This window comes from Leucoraja erinacea, chromosome 15, assembly GCF_028641065.1.
Source record: "Leucoraja erinacea ecotype New England chromosome 15, Leri_hhj_1, whole genome shotgun sequence".
In the NCBI taxonomy this organism is placed as follows: domain Eukaryota; kingdom Metazoa; phylum Chordata; class Chondrichthyes; order Rajiformes; family Rajidae; genus Leucoraja; species Leucoraja erinaceus.
Window position 1 is genome coordinate 9,255,605 of NC_073391.1, and position 19,646 is coordinate 9,275,250.

Below are 19,646 nucleotides of genomic sequence, written 5' to 3' on the forward strand. Positions count from 1 at the left end.
CATGATTGCGTAGCCAATCATAGTGCACATGGGGATGAGTCAGATTATAGAAGTGAAATCAACTGTCTGACCAAATGGTGCCAGCACAACAACCTGGCTCTCAACATCAGTAAGACTAAGGAACTGATTGTGGACTTTGGTAGGGGAAGGATGAGGACCCATAATCCTGTTTATATCTATGGGACGATGGTGGAGAGGGTCAATAACTTCAAATTCCTGGGCGTGCATATATCAGAAGATCTTTCCTGGACCCAGCACATCGATGCAATTGTAAAGAAGGCACATCAGCGACTCTACTTCCTGAGAAGATTATGGAGATTCGACATGTCGAAGAGGATTCTCTACAGGTGCACGGTAGAGAGCATTCTGACTAATTGCATCGTGGCCTGGTTCGGCAACTTGAACGTCCAGGAGCGAAAAAGACTACAAAAAGTTGTGACCACTGCCCAGTCCATCACCGGCTTTGACCTCCCCACCGTCGAAGGGATCTATCATAGTCGCTGCCTCAAAAAGGCAGCCAAAATCATCAAGGACCCACACCATCCTGGCCACAAACTTATCTCACCATTGCCATCAGGAAGAAGGTACAGGAGCCTGAAAACTGTAACGTCCAGTTTCAGGAACAGCTACTTCCCCACAGCCTTCAGGCTATTAAACACAACAAATAGGTTATGAGTTCTGAACTGCAAAAGACTATATTATTATTTGTTATTTGCACTATATTTGTTATTTATTGAACTTATTTGTTTCCCCGTTATATACAATGTTTACATATTCACATATTCTGTTGTGCTGCAGCAAGTAAGAATTTCATTGTCCCGTCCGGGACATATGACAATAAAACACTCTTGACTTGACTCTTGAAAGGTTAGGAGGGCCTTCTGGGATGTTTTATGTTAATCTAAATGACTTGAAAATCCCAACAATCCTTAAATACATCCCATTTGCTGCAATCATAGCCAGGAAAGGAACTTTATAAAATCTGTGAATAAATTCGAAAGGAGCATTGTGAATCTGTGGCAATGAGATGGCTGTTCAGCTGTAATTTACACTGGATCTTCATTTACATTGCAATTACATGAACAAAGGCCCTCATGCACCCAGAACTATATTCACAGGTGCCAGAACACCCACCATGACAACATCCACATCCTATTTGCCAGCAAAATTCTTGTCTGACACGCCAATTGCAAAATTTGCTTTTAAAATAGACTTTCTCCTTCAAAAATAAACTTGAATTGATTCTTGATCAAAGCTCTCTGGGGCTGATTGCAGGCAAACTCTTTGAAAGCAGCACACTGTTCTTTTCAGTGAAGTGCTTAGAAGTCCATCTGAGCTAGAGTTGCCAACGTTCTCACTCCCTCATACGGGAAAAATTCCTGACAGCATAAAGTACAGAAGGCCTTCGTCGAGTCACCGCTGACGGGCTTAACCCACGACTTTTTTGCTTCCCATTGCTTGTTATAGCTGCACAGTAATTTATTTGCAGGTTTATCCATATTTACACACGCCAAACCGACCGAACAACACCAGGCGTTACTGAAACTTGTTGCTTTGGCAGGAATTGGCAAAATATAGCGTGCAACTGATGCGCATAAAGGGGCCTGTGATTGGATGACAGGTGAATCACTCGTATGTGGCATCAACAGCACATGCAACACGCACGCCGCACGCTGTTGTATCAGATCTAGGATCTGTCTGTAAGCGAGCCCTCTGGTGATTACAGATGCTTTTCGACTTACGATGCTTGACTTACGATGCTTCGACATTACGATGGTGCAAAAGTGATACACATTCAGTAGAAACCGTATATCACTAGCCTGGTCTCGTGGCAGCGTTCGATTGCGTTGATAATTTAATCGGTAATGCTTTACTGTTTAATTAAAATTGCTTTTCAGTCGTATATATTTAGATTTACACCTGCTCTGTTGAGCAGACGCACTCGCTTGCCTGAGCTGGCTTGTTAAGGGCCTGGCCCACCAGCATGTGATTGCATGCATCTAGCGCGACCAAATGTAGTCACTTGAGGTGTACGGTCCCAATTCGAACCGCAGAGGCGTATGGAGTTGTGCGGGGCTGGTCCCGACATCGTACTTAACAATCAGCTGGGCAGGAGGCGGGCCGATTGAATTTAGACGTCGCACGGCGTTGGGAGAATGAACGAAGCGGGTACGTCGGAGCTCGGGTCGTCTCTTAGCGGCTCATAACGCTAATGGCAGGTACTCAGGAAAGTGTGACTCGCTAATGACAGGTAAGCACGGGAAGACTCGTGAAAAATTTTCAAGTGTCATGCTGTTGCAAAAATGTCCACTGTTTTGAGATCTGAGCCCGAGAGTACAGTGGATACAGAAGTGGCTCCGCCGTAAATCTACCGATTTGAGCTCTCCCGGCAAACCCGGGTGGAACACTTGGAACCGGGTACGTCGGAACGGTCGTCTCTTAGCGGCTCATAACGCTAATGGCAGGTACTCAGGAAGACTCGCTAACGGCAGGTAAGCCCGGGAAGACTCGTGAAAAATTTTTAAAGAAAAGGGGCTGGTGTATGGCACGAGATCCGCCGTAAATTGCAGGTCAGGATAACCCGGGAGAACTTGGAATTGTTAGCCTTTAAAGAAGGGGCTGGGTAAAGATTTTGATGTTAGCCTTTGGGGGAGAGATGAGGGATTTGTGAGGAATCTTGCAAGAGGCAAGATGGACATCGAACGGCAACAGATCTGATGAGCCGGTTGATAAAATCTCAGAGCTGCTACCAGCTGTGACAATTGGCCGTGTGTTCGCTCCTGCGGGGGCTGGCACTCCGGAGATTTAAGGGGCGTCGGTGCTCAGGGATTTGGTTAGCACTCCGACCGAACAGGAGCGGTGGTGGAAGCGGATGTGGGGTGGGGCGGGCGGTTGAGAGATGCCAAAGAGATATCATAGTTAAAACGTGGAAATTAAAAACACTCCCAAAGGCAGAGGACTGAAGAGGAGAGAGAGGGAGTGGGGGGAAACTAACCCGGGGAATGAAAACCCATAAGCGCCTGGCGGCCCAACCCTGAACACTCTAGTGATGGTAGGGTAGGTGTATTAAATGCATTTTCGATTTAGGATATTTTCGATATACGATGAGTTTATCGGAACGTAACCCCATCATAAGTAGAGGAGCACCTGCTAGTAGCAGTCAAATACGGGACAAGGGCGGTCCCATTTGGGATAAACCAATTTAGCTCAATATACGGGATGTCCCAACTAATACGGGACAGTTGGCAACTCTAATCTGAGGTCACCACAACTTTAAATTTTCAGAGGATTATTTTCATTTTTGGTTCATCTGGTTTATGTTCATGTGATACCACAGCTGATGCAGAAGCAAGCATACATTGTGAACGACTGTGTGCACATTAGATGGGAAAGGACTCCTAATATTTGCTATCTATTGTTAACATCGCTGATACAAAATTTGTTTCTGAAAAAGGTCTTATATTTACCCTTTGGTTTTAGAATGTGCCATTCACATTTGTTGTATGAATCAACTGGACCACCATGTTGGTGAAAGCAGAGTAGATGGTTTGTGACATTGATCAGCATTCAATGGCATGAATACACCACTGCCATTTTACAGCTCATCCCTAAAGCCAACACACTCCCTGTGTTAACCTGGCATAGCCTACTGCACATTCAAAGTGCAATAAGGGAATAACCAAATGAAGTAAAGTTAAGTGTAAGTGTACGTGCAGCAGCACCTCGAGTAAGAGGGTATGAAAGAGATGATTGGTCCATACATTTGACAGCAGCAGGTAAGAAATTGTCTTTAAATCTGGACAACCAGACTTTTGAGCTTCTGTGTTTCCTCCCTGCAAGGTAGAAGAAAGAAAGGGGAATGGTCTGAGAAAGGGGCATCATTTTACAATACTTCCAGCTGTCCTGATACAATGCACCATGAAGGTGGACTGAATGGATGGAAGTGACAAGCTTCTGATGTTGACCATTCTCTGCAGTTTCAGGCAGTCAAGAGCAAAGCAACTGCCATACGAACCATGTGGGAAGAAACTGCAGATGCTAGTTTAAACCGAAGATAAACTCAAAAAGCTGGAGTAACTCAGCGGGCCGGACATCATGTCTGGAGAAAAGCAATAGGTGACGTTTCGGGTCGAAGCAATCTGAAGAAGGGTCTCGACCCTCTCACTTATTCCTTTTCTTTAGAGATGCTGACTCACTGAGTTACTCCAGCTTTTTGTGGCTATCTTTGCCATACAAGCTGTGATGCACCTTTCAAAATGCCTTCTATGATGCATCTGTGGAAGTTCATGAGAAGCTTTATGAATATGCCAAATCTTTTCAATTGCTAAATATAGTAAATACACTCATGCACTTTCTTGATCACCGTACAGCTGTTAAATAATCAGGTTAGGAGGTAGACAAAAAAGCTGGAGAAACTCAGCAGGTAAGGCAGCATCTATGGAGCGAAAGAATAGGTGACGTTTCGGGTCGAAACCCTTCTTCAGACTAGGATGTTGGTGAAATGGAAGCCAAGGAACTTGAAGCTGTCGACCATCTCTACAGCAGCTTCATTGATGAAGAAGGGTTGTGTTCACCTTCCCGCTTCCTTTGGTCAACAATTGACTTTTCCATCTTGCTGATGTTAAGGGCCAGGTTGTTGTTTGACATCGTGATACAAGGTTCTATTTTCTGTACTCCACACATCATTGTTATTGATCCAGCCAACAATAGTGGTATCATTGGCAAAGTTGAAGATCGTGTTGCCACTGTACTTGGCCAAAGTCACGGGTGTATAGGGAGTAGAGCAGGGGACTAAGCAGGCGTCCTGAGGAGCATCAGTGTTGAGGGCCTGATGAAGGTAATCTCAAGACCAATTCTAACTGACTGAGATCTGCCATTCAGGAACAAATAGCATTCGCAGCTTACAAGCCAGCGATATAAATATTGATTTCTCTAACTTCAAGCAATCCTTGTTTTCTCTCTCTCACCATCCCTCCCCCACCCTAGTTCTCCAACCAGTTTCAGTCCTCTTGATTAAATTTACTGATTGTATGCCTCATTGTCACTTTCCCCTCAGCCAAGAATGAACCATGCTATATTTCCTTAATTGTCTGCTTTGATCTGTCATTTTCACGCCTTACCCGTCCATATCTCTAGTCTCCCTCCCCACTGACTCGTAGTCTGAAGAAGGGTCCCAACCCGAAATGTCACTCATTCCTTCTTTCCAGAGATGTTGCCTGTCCCACTGAATGACTCCAGCATTTTGTGTCTATCTTCGGTATAAATCAGCATCTGCAGTTCCTTCCTACACAAACGGCTATCTCAGGACACTGGCTGGGTTCATGATATCTTCATTCCGCACAAGGTTCTAAAAGTTTTCTGCAATTTGAGTTGTCTTATTGCAGCCAGCAATGGTCATAAATATGGTTCCTAATGCGGGAAGAAATTATAACAGGAAGATCATTGGCTGCTGCAACAATCCTTCTCCTACCTGGATTTCTGTCTAAAAGACCTGCAGTATGTGGGAACAGTTTGCTGTGTCCTATGCAACTAATTGATCATCAGGGAACAGCAGTCATCAGTTCAGAATCAAGAAGAGAAAAAAGGAAAGGGAAAGCAGCCTCTGGCATCTTAGAAATATTCATCATCTTATCAAGTTACCAGCGAAGGTAGTCTATTGTCTTTCCTCCTTGGTGCATCGCAGTCGCTGCTTGACCATCCTGTAACAGTAAAAGCCTACACAAAATAAACATCCCAAATCAAATCCCCTCTTATTGAGGGGAAATGTCAGAAAACCATCTATGTGCTGTATAAAGTATCTCTGATTCACAGAGCTGCTGCCATTCATTCTGGACATCCACTTCAGCTCTCCTGGTATTGTGTTGGATGGGAGGTTGTTGGATTACTGTGACTCTCAACACTTCTTTCCTCAACCACTATGGTGATACTGAGGTTAATTGAGCCAGCATTAATTCATCTAATAGTGATTTAGGCCATTTGGAAAAAGGGCTTAAAGATGGCAGATGGATTTTAATGATGATAAATGTGAGGTGCTACACCTTGGCAGGACAAATCAAAATAGAGCGTAAATGGTAAATGGTAGGGAATTGAAGAATACAGTTGAACAGAGGGATCTGGGTATAACCGTGCATAGTTCCTTGAAGGTGGAATCTCATATAGATAGGGTGGTAAAGAAAGCTTTTGGTATGCTAGCCTTTATAAATCAGAGCATGGAGTATAGAAGCTGGGATGTAATGTTAAAATTGTACAAGGCATTGGTGAGACCAAATCTGGAGTATGGTGTACAATTTTGGTCGCCCAATTATAGGAAGGATGTCAACAAAATAGAGAGAGTACAGAGGAGATTTACTAGAATGTTGCCTGGGTTTCAACAACTAAGTTACAGAGATGGGTTGAATAAGTTAGGTCTTTATTCTCTGGAGCGCAGAAGGTTAAGGGGGGACCTGATAGAGGTCTTTAAAATTATGAGAGGGATAGACAGAGTTGATGTGGACAAGCTTTTCCCTTTGAGGATAGGGAAGATTCAAACGAGGACATGACTTCAGAATTAAGGGACAGAAGTTTAGGGGTAATATGAGGGGGAACTTCTTTATTCAGAGAGTGGTAGCGGTGTGGAATGAGCTTCCAGTGGAAGTGGTGGAGGCAGGTTCATTGGTATACATTTTAAAATGAATTGGATAGGCATCTCTGAGAAGGGAAGGAGGGTTATTCCTTATGAGTGCACTTCAGGTGGGACCTGGAAATTGTGTTTGTTGGGACGGACTTGTAGGGCCGAGATGGCCTGTTTCGTGCTGTCAACCACTATGGTGTTATATGAGGTTATAATTTATGATGCCCTATCTTCCTTACCAGTGTTTTCGATACCTTCCTTTTTCCTCAACTTTTGTTCCCCTTCCAACGTATTTTTAACGAGTCTTTACCCATACTCTTGCTCTCCCTTCTCCTCCCATTCAGAATTTAAGTGCAATACCCCTTGATCCATCTGATCAACGATAGGGCTCTTAAAGATAGCGGAGTCAGGGGATATGGGGAAAAGGCAGGAACGGGGTACTGATTGGGGATGATCAGCCATGATCACATTGAATGGTGGTGCTGGCTCGAAGGGCCGAATGGCCTACTCCTGCACCTGGTGTCTATTGAATATTGTCCACACATTATACAGGTCATCCGCCAAATTTTACAGCAGTTTCAGTGTGATTGTACTCCAGGTCATGTTTACCTTTCCACTCCTACTTTATCATTCTGAGGATAATCTTCCCTACCTGTTGTTCTTGATTTGTCTTTCATCTGCAGCAATATCTCTCTCGTGGCACCATTCAACTGCAGCAGATGTAACACTTTCTTTTTACCTCCTCTCTCCCATAGTTCTATTGAGTTCTCTGTTCACATACCTGTTGTGCTGCTGCAGGTAAGAATTTTATTGTTCTGCTTTGGGGCACATGACAATAAACACTCGTAATTCTCTTCATTCTTGACTCGCTTGTTGGTGGAGCAGCAATTCGCTGATACTATTAGCAATTTAGTGTGTTGCCTTTACTGTGCACAACAAAACCAACGCAGATTGGGTATCTGTACTGCAGCACTCTTCCATTCAGCCTGCAAGGGTAACCCTGAACTTCTGTATTCTTCCATTTGATTCTTTGTTGACATGAGGGGCTGCAGTTGCTGGAACTCTGTGTGGAACACACAGTGCTGGAATAACTCAGTGGTGGGCATGGATAGGCGATGTTTTGGGTCAGGACCCTTCTTCAGGCTGCCTCAGATTATTTGTATTGTTGCCACTCTTTGTTTACTCCAATAAAGCTCAATAAAAACATCAGGACCTCCATCTTCCAAATACAGCATTCAGGATTCAACATTGAAATCAGCAGTTTCAGACAACTGCCTACTTTTGTGGCTCAGGTGTCCAACATGATATTCTGTGTTCCCTCCCCTGTTATTTCAGATTTCATTCATCTCTTCCTGATTGCACTTCATTCAGATGTTCATTTGCCATCCTCGTTCAGGTAGCACTTCCACCACATGCCCTTGGGTCTCTCTGGTGTGCTCTTCATCATAGACCATCCCTTTTGTTTTCTCAATAGACAATAGATAATAGGTTCAGTAGTAGGCCATTCAGCCCTTCAAGCCAGCACCGCCATTCACTGTGATCATGGCTGATCATCCACAATCAGAACCCGTTCCTGCCTTCTCCCCATATCCCTTGACTCTGCTATCTTTAAGAGCTCTATCTAACTCTCTCTTGAAAGCATCCAAAGAATTGGCCTCCACAAACTTCTGCAGCAGAGAATTCCCCACATTCACAACTCTCTGGGTGAAAATGTTTTTCCTCATCTCCGTTCTAAATGGCCTACCCCTTATTCTTAAACTGTGGTCCCTGATTCTGGACACCCCCAACATTGGGAACATGTTTCCTGCCTATAGCATGTCCAAACCCTTAACAATCTTATGTTTCAATAAGATATCCTCTCATCCTTCTACATTCCAGTGTATACAAGCCCAGACGCTCCATTCTTTCAATATATGCCAGTCCCGCCATCCCGGGAATTAACCTAGTGAACCTACGCTGCACTCCCTCAATTGCAAGAATGTTCTTCCTCAAATCTGGAGACCAAAACTGCGCACAATACTCCAGGTGTGGTCTCACTAGCGCCCTGTACAACTGCAGAAGGACCTATTTGTTCTTATACTCAAATCCTCTACCCAATCAAGGCCAACATGCCATTAGCTTTCATCACTGCCTGCTGTACCTGCACGCTTACTTTCAGTAAGCCTACTTTCCATCTCTCTCTGTTGCTCTATAACTAAAAGCTTTTATTCCCTCCTTTTCCATGACCTCATGCAACACTGTTCCACTCTCCAGATGCTGCCTGACCTGCTGAATATTTTCAAAAAGATATTTTAATTGCCCTCTGAGCTATTATATACAGTATCGGTACAGCTGCGCATGTGGAATGGTGAGATAGATTCTCTATCGTCGATTATCTTTTCCACCATCCAAGAGATTGTGGTTCTTGACTTTTAGCAAGGTGAAAGACTCAAGTACATTACTGCATTGAAGAGGCAGGGAGCGAGAGATGACCATGTTACACCATGTGCACCTTTAAAATAAGAGGCAATATTTGGGAGTTAGGGCGATGAATGTGAAAAGCAGGTTCAAATACGAGGATAGAATTTCCTCTTTTTCCAGGGATAGCAGAAGGATTCAAATTTGAAGACGCATGAGCTGATTTAAAAAAAAATGTATTTTCAGGATTTGGGTGTTGATTGCCCATCCCTGATTGCCTTTTAGAAATCTTGTTGAAATGCTGCATTCATGCTGATGGGTGGGGAGTTCCACCGTCTGGACTCAATGTTGATTAATGAATGGCGATGGAGATTTGGAGAGAATTTGGAGAGAAGCTCGCTGATATCATGGGTGGTTTCCTGCACCAGGTATTTATACATCATCTTTATTTTGGAGGTGGTGTACCCACGAAAGCCTGGGCAACCAGTGTCCATTCTGTGCATGAAATATTGTGGTTGATACACACTGAATGCTACTCTACTAAACCCATGGTGATGCATAATTAATCTTTGGGTGTTTGTGCGCGGATGCAGGTATTTAACACAAGCCTGTAGCTGAAGCTTTGTCTCAGATGGCATGCTCCTTAAACAGATGGCAGGATGGAGAAAATGTCCTGATGGAGTAAGTTCCTACATTCGTTCATCATGCTATTGAATTTCCCGTACAAATGGTAGAAAGGCCTTGGGATGTCAGAGAATGTGTCACTTGGCAAAGTACGCCCAGTCGATGACCTGCTCTTGTCACCATTGAATGGTCCAGTTGACTTTCTACTTGTTGGTAATCTTCAGGATATTAATGATGAGGGACTTGGCAGGGTGATACTATTGAATGTCAAGAGTACCAAGTTAGGCTCTTGTTTGGAAATCCCCATTGCCTGCCACTTTTATTGTATGGATGTTATTTTCCACTTAACAGTCGTTGCCTGAATATTGTCTCGGTCTTGCTGTTTGCAAGCATAACCTACTTCTTTTTCTGAGTTGTGAATGGAAATCAAACATTGTCCAGTCATCAGTGAATGTCCCCAGTTCAAACCTCAGCGTTCAACAGCACTTGGCCTGTACTCGCTGGAGTTTGGAAGAATAAGGGGGACCTCATTGAAACGTACCAAAGAGTCAAAGGCTTGGATAGAGTGGATGTGGAGAGGATGTTTCCACTGGTGGGAGAGTCTAGGACAAGTCATTGCCTCAGATTAAAATACTTCCCTTCAGGAAGATGACGAGGAAATTCTTTTGTCAGAAGAAGGTTGAATCTGTGGAATTATTTGCCACAGAAGGCTGTGTAGGGTAAGTTAATGGATATATTTAAGGCAGATGGATAGACTCTTGATTAGTAAGGGTGTCTGAGTTTATTGGGAGAAGGGAGGGTTAGGAGTGAGTGATAGATCAGCCATGATTGAATGGCGGAGCAGACTTGATTGGCTGAATGGCCTAATTCTTCTCCTATCACTTATGACATTAGTATCATAGGAAGATCATTGGTGAAGCGGCTAAAGGTAGTTGGCCCCAGAGCACATTCCTGAAGAGCCCTTGCAGTAATGTACTGGGGCTGGGATGATTGATCTCAAACAATTGCAACCATTTTCCTTTGTGTAGGGTATGACCACAATGTTTCCAACGCTTTCTCCTTCAACTCCCCATTGAATGTATTTTTACCAAGATGCCTCACTGCCATCTTCAGTCAAACGCTGCCTTAATGCCAAGGGCAGTTCGTCTCACCTCATCTGTGGATGGCATTCAGTTATTTAGTCTCCAATAAGCTGGCAACGACCTGTAAATGATAGCCATGTGTTGTGTAAAGCATATAGCAGTGGGGGCGAGAGTAACCTATTGTAAATGAAATAAGGCGTTCTCCTATTGTAGCATCTACAGTATCTGCTTAATGTGGTGCCCCATCTGAATGTGGAGGAAGCAACTGCAGATGCTGGTTTAAACCAGATAGACACAAAAAGCTGCAGTAACTCCGCGGGTTAGACAGCATCTCCGGAGAAAAGGAATAGATGATATTTCCCTTCTTCAGACCCTTATTCTCGACCCAAAATGTCACCCATTCCTTTTTTCCAGAGATGCTGCCTGACCCGCTGAGTTAGTCCAGCTTTTTGTGTCTCGCCCCACTGAATGATCTGGCTGGTTGTGCCTGTAAATACAATTAATTATTGGTGGTAACATTTATGTAAGATCCTGTCAGAGGCATTTCAATGACTGTACAATTTCCTGGAGCAGACATCTCTGCTCGCCCTGATTCCAAGGGTGAACAGTAGGAGACCTTTTGGGGCCATCTTCCTGATTCCATTGTAACCTGTGTAGCAACTAATGGAAGAGTGAGCAGGTGCAGCAGTGAGGGTCTCTGCTCTCTCAGCAATGGGTAATCATGGGTTAATGGGCCACAGGGCAATCTAAAGAAAATGTCTGCATTGCCCAAATAGAATTTATATCGGCTTAAACTCCTACCAGTAGTGGTTTAGTGGCCTTACCTCGTTTTTTCAGTGAACGGCAAGTTTGTCAGGTCCAGATATTTGTGGCACAGTGATGGGATGAAAATGGATGGTGACAGAGACTAGGCAATAGCAGATGAGTTAACAGACGGTTGCAGCATGAGGTAGGATGTGAGCCAGAGGTCAGTATAAGAATAAAGGGATGTGGAAGACATTGCAGTTTGATCCAATTAGTTCAGCTACTCTAAGCTTTTTTAAAAGAAAGCTTGCCCTTTGTACCGATTTGATATTACTGCATAGAATATCTTAATAAAATTGCTTACGTTTTTTACCTTTGACACTAAAAGTATCATCATCATTATCATCATCGTTGAAAACTTCAACAGGCACGGTGCCTTACAATGCCGTGTACGACAGTGATCGCAACTTCTACTGAAGTTGGCTCGCTAGGAGCTCATCTGCCCTTTGACGGGTCTTGTTTTTGGTCCTGCTGGGGGTCCACAGCCCCCTCGTCACCTGGCAAACCAGGTGGGGGAGACGGTTTAGTCACCGACTATCCGACCATGGAGCAGGTAGCGCGGGATTACATGGTACCCGTGGCAGGGGGAACTGCCCCCTGACCTGACCTATACATAGCTCATGGTGTATGTTGATTTGATAATTATTTATCATCCTAGCTTAATATTATGCAGCCCGGTTTCAGAATCGTGAACTTTTAGGCTTAAAAAATACTATTGGGATAGAAGGGGTGAGAAATTAATAAGATTGCAGCTGCATAATATCTCTACTTGGCAGTCACAGTAAATGGCAGCAACATAAAATATACTGCTGTTGCTTTTATTTGAGATTAAATAATGCTTTTTTGCATATTGCGTGATGACTGAAGACTGCAAAGGCCAGGTTCAGGAATAGCTGCTTCCCCACAGCCATCAGGCTTTTAAACTTGGCTCGGACAAAACTCTGAACATTATCTGTTTATTTGCACTTCATCAGTTTATTTCATTATGTGTGTGTGTATATATTTATATAATGGTCATACTGATCTGTTCTGTAGTCATGCCTACTATGTTCTGTTGTGCTGAAGCAAAGCAAGAATTTCATTGTCCTATCAGGGGCACATGGCAATAAACTCTCTGGAATCTTGATCAATGAATATGCTGTGTGTTTAGTGTGTGTTGTCCACAACTTTTCCAGGTGTTCAAACAAAGAGATAGTTTGTGTGTTTGGTAGGGTTAGGTATGTGAGAGGTCTTGGGCATTGGCCTTGCTTCAGAGATTTAGACTTTGGAGATACAGAGCGGAAACAGGCCCTTCGGCCCACGACCACCCCAGCCAATGGTCTTGCATGATACTACACACTAGGGACAATTTACAGTTTTACTAAAACCAACTAACCTACGAATCTGTACGTCTTGGGAGTGTGGGAGGAAACCGGAGCTCCCGGAGAAAACCCACACAGTTACAGGGATCACATCCAAAATCAATACAGACAGCACTCCAAGTCAAGATCGAACCAGGTCTCTGGCATTGCAAAGCAGCAACTCTACCGCTGTGCCACTGTATCACCCCTCATGGAGATTTTCCCTCCAATTTGCAAACTATCCCCTGATTGGAAGTACATCACCAGTCCTTCATCATTTCTGCATTGAAATCATGGTAACACTGTGGGAGTACCTTTTATAAACTAAACTCAAACTCACCAGTAGGACTGTAGGGATTACAAGGGGTGTCACAGCATTACTTTCTCTGGGCATTTTGAAACAGGCAATAACTGGTAGCTCGATCCTGAAAATGAACTTGTGGGGAGAAACTTACATGAAGCATTACAATTGTCACAAAATTAAAGTTTTAATTTAGCATCGTACATATTTTATATTAGATGGTTTATATAATCTATGCTATGCTATACTGTGCTATGCAATAAATATATTGGTTCACATTGCGGTGATTATGGAAATCTTCGCTAAACTGACAAATAAAATAAGACAAAATATGAACGACATGTTGAATCATTATACTCACTGGTCATTGTGAAGAATGCCACATGTTTGTTTTGGGATTTCCCTAAACAGAGGGCATGCTGACCAAATTTACTAGCAAAGGAATGGTAAATTATTTGGCAGTTTTTGTGGACATATTCCGTTTGAAGTTCCCACCTGCTTTAAAAGAGTATCAATAATACTGGTGCCCAAGTAGAGTAAGGTGACGTGTCTCGATGACTACTGATGACGACTGATGGCACTAACGTCCATTGTGCTTTGAGAGGTTGGTTATGGTGCATATCATCTCCTTCTTCAATAAGAAACTGGACCCGCAACACTTTGCCTACCGCCACAGCTGGTCAACGGAGGATGTATCTCACTGGCTCTCCATTCAGCACTAAACGGCTTGGTCAATAAAACCACAGACAACAGGTAGTTGTTCGTAGACCACAACCCGGCGTTCAATACCATCAACTCCAAGCTAGTTACCAGGTAGGGCTGAAGATGTCCTGGTTGGGTTGCTCCTGGGCCTGACCAAGCTGGCCATCCGCGAGTCACAGCGCCAGGCGGAAGAGGGCTCTGCCCGAGCCGGCTGCCTGCCCTTTTGCCGGGTGTACGTCCACACCCGGATGGGGTTAGAAAGGGACTACGCCCTGTCCACAGGCACCCTGGGGGATTTCCGAGACTGCTGGGCACCTCAGGGGGTTGAATGCATCCTCAATAAGGATTGTAACAGAGTTGTATAGTCGTTTATTTAGTATATTTGTTTGTATTGTATTATGGTGGTGGGTTCTGGCTTGTTTTATTGTAGTGTAAATATTATTTTTTAATAATTTAATAAATGTTTTGATAAATTAGAGAAAAAAAGCTGGTTACAATGCTAACGGAACTGGTCTCTATGCATCCCTTGGATCCTTCATTTTCGCATCAACAGACCACAATCTGTACGAATTGGCAGCACCACTTTCTCCTCAATGACCATCAGCATGGGAGCACCTCAAGGCTGTTTGCTCAGCCCTCTATACTCACTCTATACTCACGATTGTGTAGCCGCAGACAGTTTGCTGATGACACCACCGTCAGTGGACAAATTATTGATGACAATGAGTCAGCGTCTCTGATGGGGCCAGAACTACAACCTTGCACTCAACCAAGTAAGACCAAGGAACTGATTGCAAACTTTGGAAGAGGAAACTGAGGATCCACAACCCTGTCTTCATCATTAGGACGGTGGTGGATGGAGCTAAAAGCTTCAAATTCCTGGGCAGAGATACCTCTGAAGATCTGTCCTGGACACAGCACATTGATACAATCATAAAGAAAGACCATTAGCACCTCGACTTCTTTAGAAGATTGAGGAGATTCGGTATTCCCCAATTCCCCAAATCCCGTGCACACTCGGATGGCATTTTGTTGTTTTTTCAATCACTTATATGGGGGAACATATGGCATGTGAAGAATAGATTGATGGTGAACATGTATTAAGAATGTCCATGAAGGAGAATAAGATTGAGTGGGTGGACAGATGGGGATGTGAGAAAAGGCATAGAAGAGGAAGGAGGGCACAGCGTCAAGGAAAGTTGATGTGATGAATGCTACAATGATGTAGACTTGAGAAGAGTGAGGTGGTTGGTGTGAAATGCATAATAGGATGTAGTCGAGTGTGTGTCATTACTCACACATTTCCTTCCTTCATCTGGCTCAGCTTCACTGCCTCCAGCATATATCAAATGAATTGAATTGAGTTGAACACTTTATTGTCACATTTGACATGTCACAGTGAAATTTCTTGCTTGTTTACCTTGCCAAGATAGGCAAATAGTCGCCCATAAAGGGTGCTTACACCCAGGACCCTCCATTATCCAATGTTCTTGTGTATCAAGTTGTATTTCTTTCCTTCTTTCTTTCAAAAACCCTGGAGCATATCGTTACGTCACAACTTCATTCCCACCTCCTTGCGCATGACCTACTTGAACCCCTCCAATCTGGCTTTCGCCCCCTCCATAGCACAGAAACTGCTCTCCTCAAAGTCCTCAACGACCTCCTCACCTCTGCTGACACTGGTTCCCACAACATCCTCATCCTCCTCGACCTGAGCGCAGCCTTCGATACAGTGAACCATAACATCCTGCTCACCAGACTCAAAGACCTCGGCATTGAAGGCTCTGCACTCAGCTGGCTCCGTTCCTACCTTTCCAACAGATCCCACTTCATCTCTCTCCACAATCACACCTCTGCTACAGCCACAGTCACTCAAGGCGTCCCCCAAGGCTCCGTACTCGGCCCCCTCCTCTTCATCATCTACATCCTCCCCCTTGGTCAGATACTCCGCCACTTCAACCTGGACTTCCACTGTTACCGCTGATGGCACCCATATCTACCTTGGCACCAAATCCCCCCAATCCCCCCCCCCCCCCCCCCCCCCCCCCCCCCCCCTCCTGTTTGTCAGCTATAAAACCCTGGATGCAACATAAGTTCCTCAAACTCAACAGCGATAAGACAGAATTCCTCCTCATAGGCTCCAAAGCCACACTCAGCAAAATCAATAACCCCACTCTCACCATCGACGGCACCACTGTCTCCCCATCTCCCCAGGCCCGCAACCTTGGCGTGATCTTTGATTCTACCCTCTCCCTTGAGCCTCACATCCGCCATGTCATTAAAACCTCCTTCTTTCATCTCCGCAACATCGCCAAACTCAGACCCTCTCTCACACCGCCCGCTGCTGAAAGACTCATCCATGCCTTCATCTCCTCCTGACTGGACTATAGCAACTCACTTCTCCTTGGCATCAGCTCCACCTACATCAACCGACTCCAACTGGTCCAGAACGCAGCCGCACGACTCATCATCCACACCAAATCCTGGCATCACATCACTCCAGTCCTCAAACAACTTCACTGGCTTCCCATCTCCCACCGCATCACCTACAAAATCCTGATCCTCACCTACAAAGCCCTCCACCATCTGGCCCCCACATATCTCACTGACCTCCTCTCCCCCTACCAACCCTCACATTCCCTCAGATCCACATCTGCCGGTCTCCTCTACATCCACAAGTTCAACCTCCGCAGTTTAGGGGACAGAGCCTTCTCCAGGGCAGCTCCCAGGCTCTGGAACTCCCTCCCCCAACCGATCCGCAATTCCGTGTCTCTCACCATCTTCCAGTCCCGCCTCAAGACCCATCTCTTCAGCCTATCCAGCCCGACGTCCCCTTCCCTTTTCATCTGTGCATTAATTGCCTTTTTTTATTGTGTTTTGTATTGAATTCTTTCCTTACTTTATGTACTAGTCATGTCTCTACTATTTATTTCACTCCCCTTACATGTTTTTCCTCTACCTGCTAATTTTTTGTAAGGTGTCCTTGAGACTCTTGAAAGGCGCCCATAAATAAAATTTATTATTATTATTATTACACCCAGGACCCTCCATTATCCAATGTTCTTGTGTATCAAGTTGCATGTTACAATCAATGCCAACTGCTGCCCTCTCTTATCTCACTATATCTTAGTGGAAGTTGCTCGAATTGTTTGCAGACCCCAGCAGCATAATCAGTGAAGGATTAAAGAACCATGGAAAGGCTTTTGTCTTGATTGACTTCATATTCGCATTCGCACTTCACATTTTTCAGTGCAACTCTAAATGCCAGTGCATGGATTTTAATTGTGCTGTTTGGTTGCAAGACCAAGAAATAATATGTTAATGGAATAGTGTTGGTACAATGTTGCAAGCGTAAAAATCTTTGCACCACCACCAACCCCGTGTTTGTAAAATCCAGCACAAAATTTAAGAAAATAAGTTGTTTTTCCATGCACTAATATTTTAATAATTAAAACTGATGTGTCGGTGCCGCAGGCAATTAGGAAAGCAAATGTTATATTGAACTTTTTGCTGGAGGATTTGGGTATACAAGTGTAGATGCCTTGCTTCAATTACACAGGGTGTTGGCGAGACCAGATCTGGTTTATTGTATATGTTTTGGTTTCCTTACCTAAAACATACGTATACTTGCTGCAGACGGAGTACAGCAGATATTCACCAGACTGTATCCTAAGTTGGCTGCTCTGTCAGGGGAGAGTAAGTAGACCCAGCCTCAGTTTTCTGGAATATAGGGGAAAATAGGTAGCTTAATTGAAATGTACAAAATCCACGGAGAATTAAACAGAGTATGTGCGAGGTGGATACCTCCCACTGCCATGAGGTTCAGTATTAAGCTTCTTCTTGTCAAAACAAGGAATGGGCCATCTGGGTTGAAATGAGAGGAAACTTTTCCATTCCTAGAATGGCAAATCTTTGGAATTCACCACTGGAGATTTTAAGTGATTGTTAGTCAGTGATTGTTTGTGAGGTTTCTGATATTCAAGGAACCCAGGAATATGGAGATCCTGGTAGAAAGCTGGCCCATGGCAGGCAGGACTTCTGATAAGGGTCTAATCCAATCAAAGCAGCTGATGAATTCAAATTCAATTGATTATGTGGCTGTGGTATGAATTGGATCAGTATCAGTAATGTTGATCATGAAGCTGCAACATGATTGTGAAAGCACTTCTAATTCACTAATAACCTTTCAGGGAATGAAATCTGCCATCCATACGTGGTTCGGCCTGCATATGTCTCAAAGCTCACACTAAATTAGTTTAGCTTAACTGCCTTCTGAAATGGCCTAACAATCTACTCAGTTCAAAATAAATCAGGACAAGCAATAAATGTTAGCAAGGCTACTGTTGAGTGCATCTATTGGGTGAATTAAAAACATATATAATTTATAGGTATGTCGCATGATTAACCCCACAATTTTAATTCCCATTCCACAATGGTGGAATATATAGGAAAGAACTGCAGATGCTGGTTTACACAAAGATAGACACAAAATTCAGTGATTATTTCCAATATGTTGGAAACTGACTTAGTTGCAATGATATTTAGATCATTCAGTAACTTATTCCTTTGCGTTTCTGCTGTTCACTGTTTCCAGAAACTCGTTGATCCATTCGTCATAAGTAGGAAAGTAAGAGCATGAACTTGCCAAAGCAACATCTGATTGCCTCACCCACAGTGTTCCAATATGCTTGTCAAATAAATGGATGGTCCCATTTAAAGTATACTATGTTTTAAACCAAAATAGTTTTTTTCCTAGTAGTTGTGAATATTTGCATTTTCATAACACTGTGCAGCATAGCACAAATAGGCTATTACATTTTACATTATATCTAAATTACTGTGTCCATTTAGCAGTCTTGTTCGTAGAGAAAATTGTTATATTCCTCAATCAACATTTTATACATAACATTTTTTTATTGACTTTAGCCGACTGCATGGTTAGAATAGTTTTATGGTAATCCAGTTGTCAATCAGTCTGTGAAGTGCAAGAACAAAACAGGAACCCGCAGAACAATTCTGAACAGAATGTACGTTATTCAAAAGACCAAGGCGATTCCTTTTCTGATCATATAAATTCTACTTTACTTTAATCCGTTGTATGCCTCAATGTGTCTCAAATGTTTGTTAAAATTGTAAATCTATTATTGTACTGCAAGAGTATTATTGTGTCTCTGAAATCCCTAGAATTGATTCGCATCATGAAAACATCATCTTAGTCTTATGTTTCCTGTGGTTATCATCTAATTATTTTATTTAATACATGATGCCAGAAAACACAGTGCACATGTTCAGGAAATGTGAAATGAGGTGGTTAAAGAAACTAATACCATCAATCTATCTGTTACAGTAAAGCCTAATTCTGCTGGAAACTGAGTGCCTTACTGGCACACTTTCAATCTGTGTATAAAAAGGTCTTGGAATATTCCTACTACAGCTGAAAAATTGTCAGAGTTAATGCAACTGCAAATATATAAATAATAATAATGGAGTTATTAACTCTTCCAGTATCACTGTCAAATTTAACTGGTGATGTAAGGTCTCCAGTGTTTTAAGAGATAGATCTACTTCAGAGAAATGTGGAATTACTTTATTTTCTGGCATGAGAATAGTATTACAACTGTGATTACAAAAACATTCAATTTTTTTTTTTTTTTTTTTTAATTTTGCAGTGAATTTCGACCACTTTCAAATACTACGTGCAATTGGGAAAGGAAGCTTTGGAAAGGTATTTATGCAAGCTTTGTTTGTTTAATAATATGCAAGTTATAGTTTTGACTAACAATTTC

At 43.3% G+C, this 19,646-nt stretch overlaps 1 protein-coding gene across 3 annotated transcripts in view; it reads left to right on the top strand.

Annotated features, from left to right (window-relative positions):
* The window catches only part of LOC129703932 (serine/threonine-protein kinase 32C), a 283,437-nt gene that overhangs the window by 94,880 nt on the left and 168,911 nt on the right, over positions 1 to 19,646 (top strand). For all 3 annotated transcript variants that reach the window (XM_055646651.1, XM_055646652.1, XM_055646653.1), the window contains exon 2: positions 19,530 to 19,585. In XM_055646651.1, coding sequence (XP_055502626.1) covers positions 19,530 to 19,585 — 56 coding nt within the window. The remainder of the gene's footprint in view (positions 1 to 19,529; positions 19,586 to 19,646) is intronic.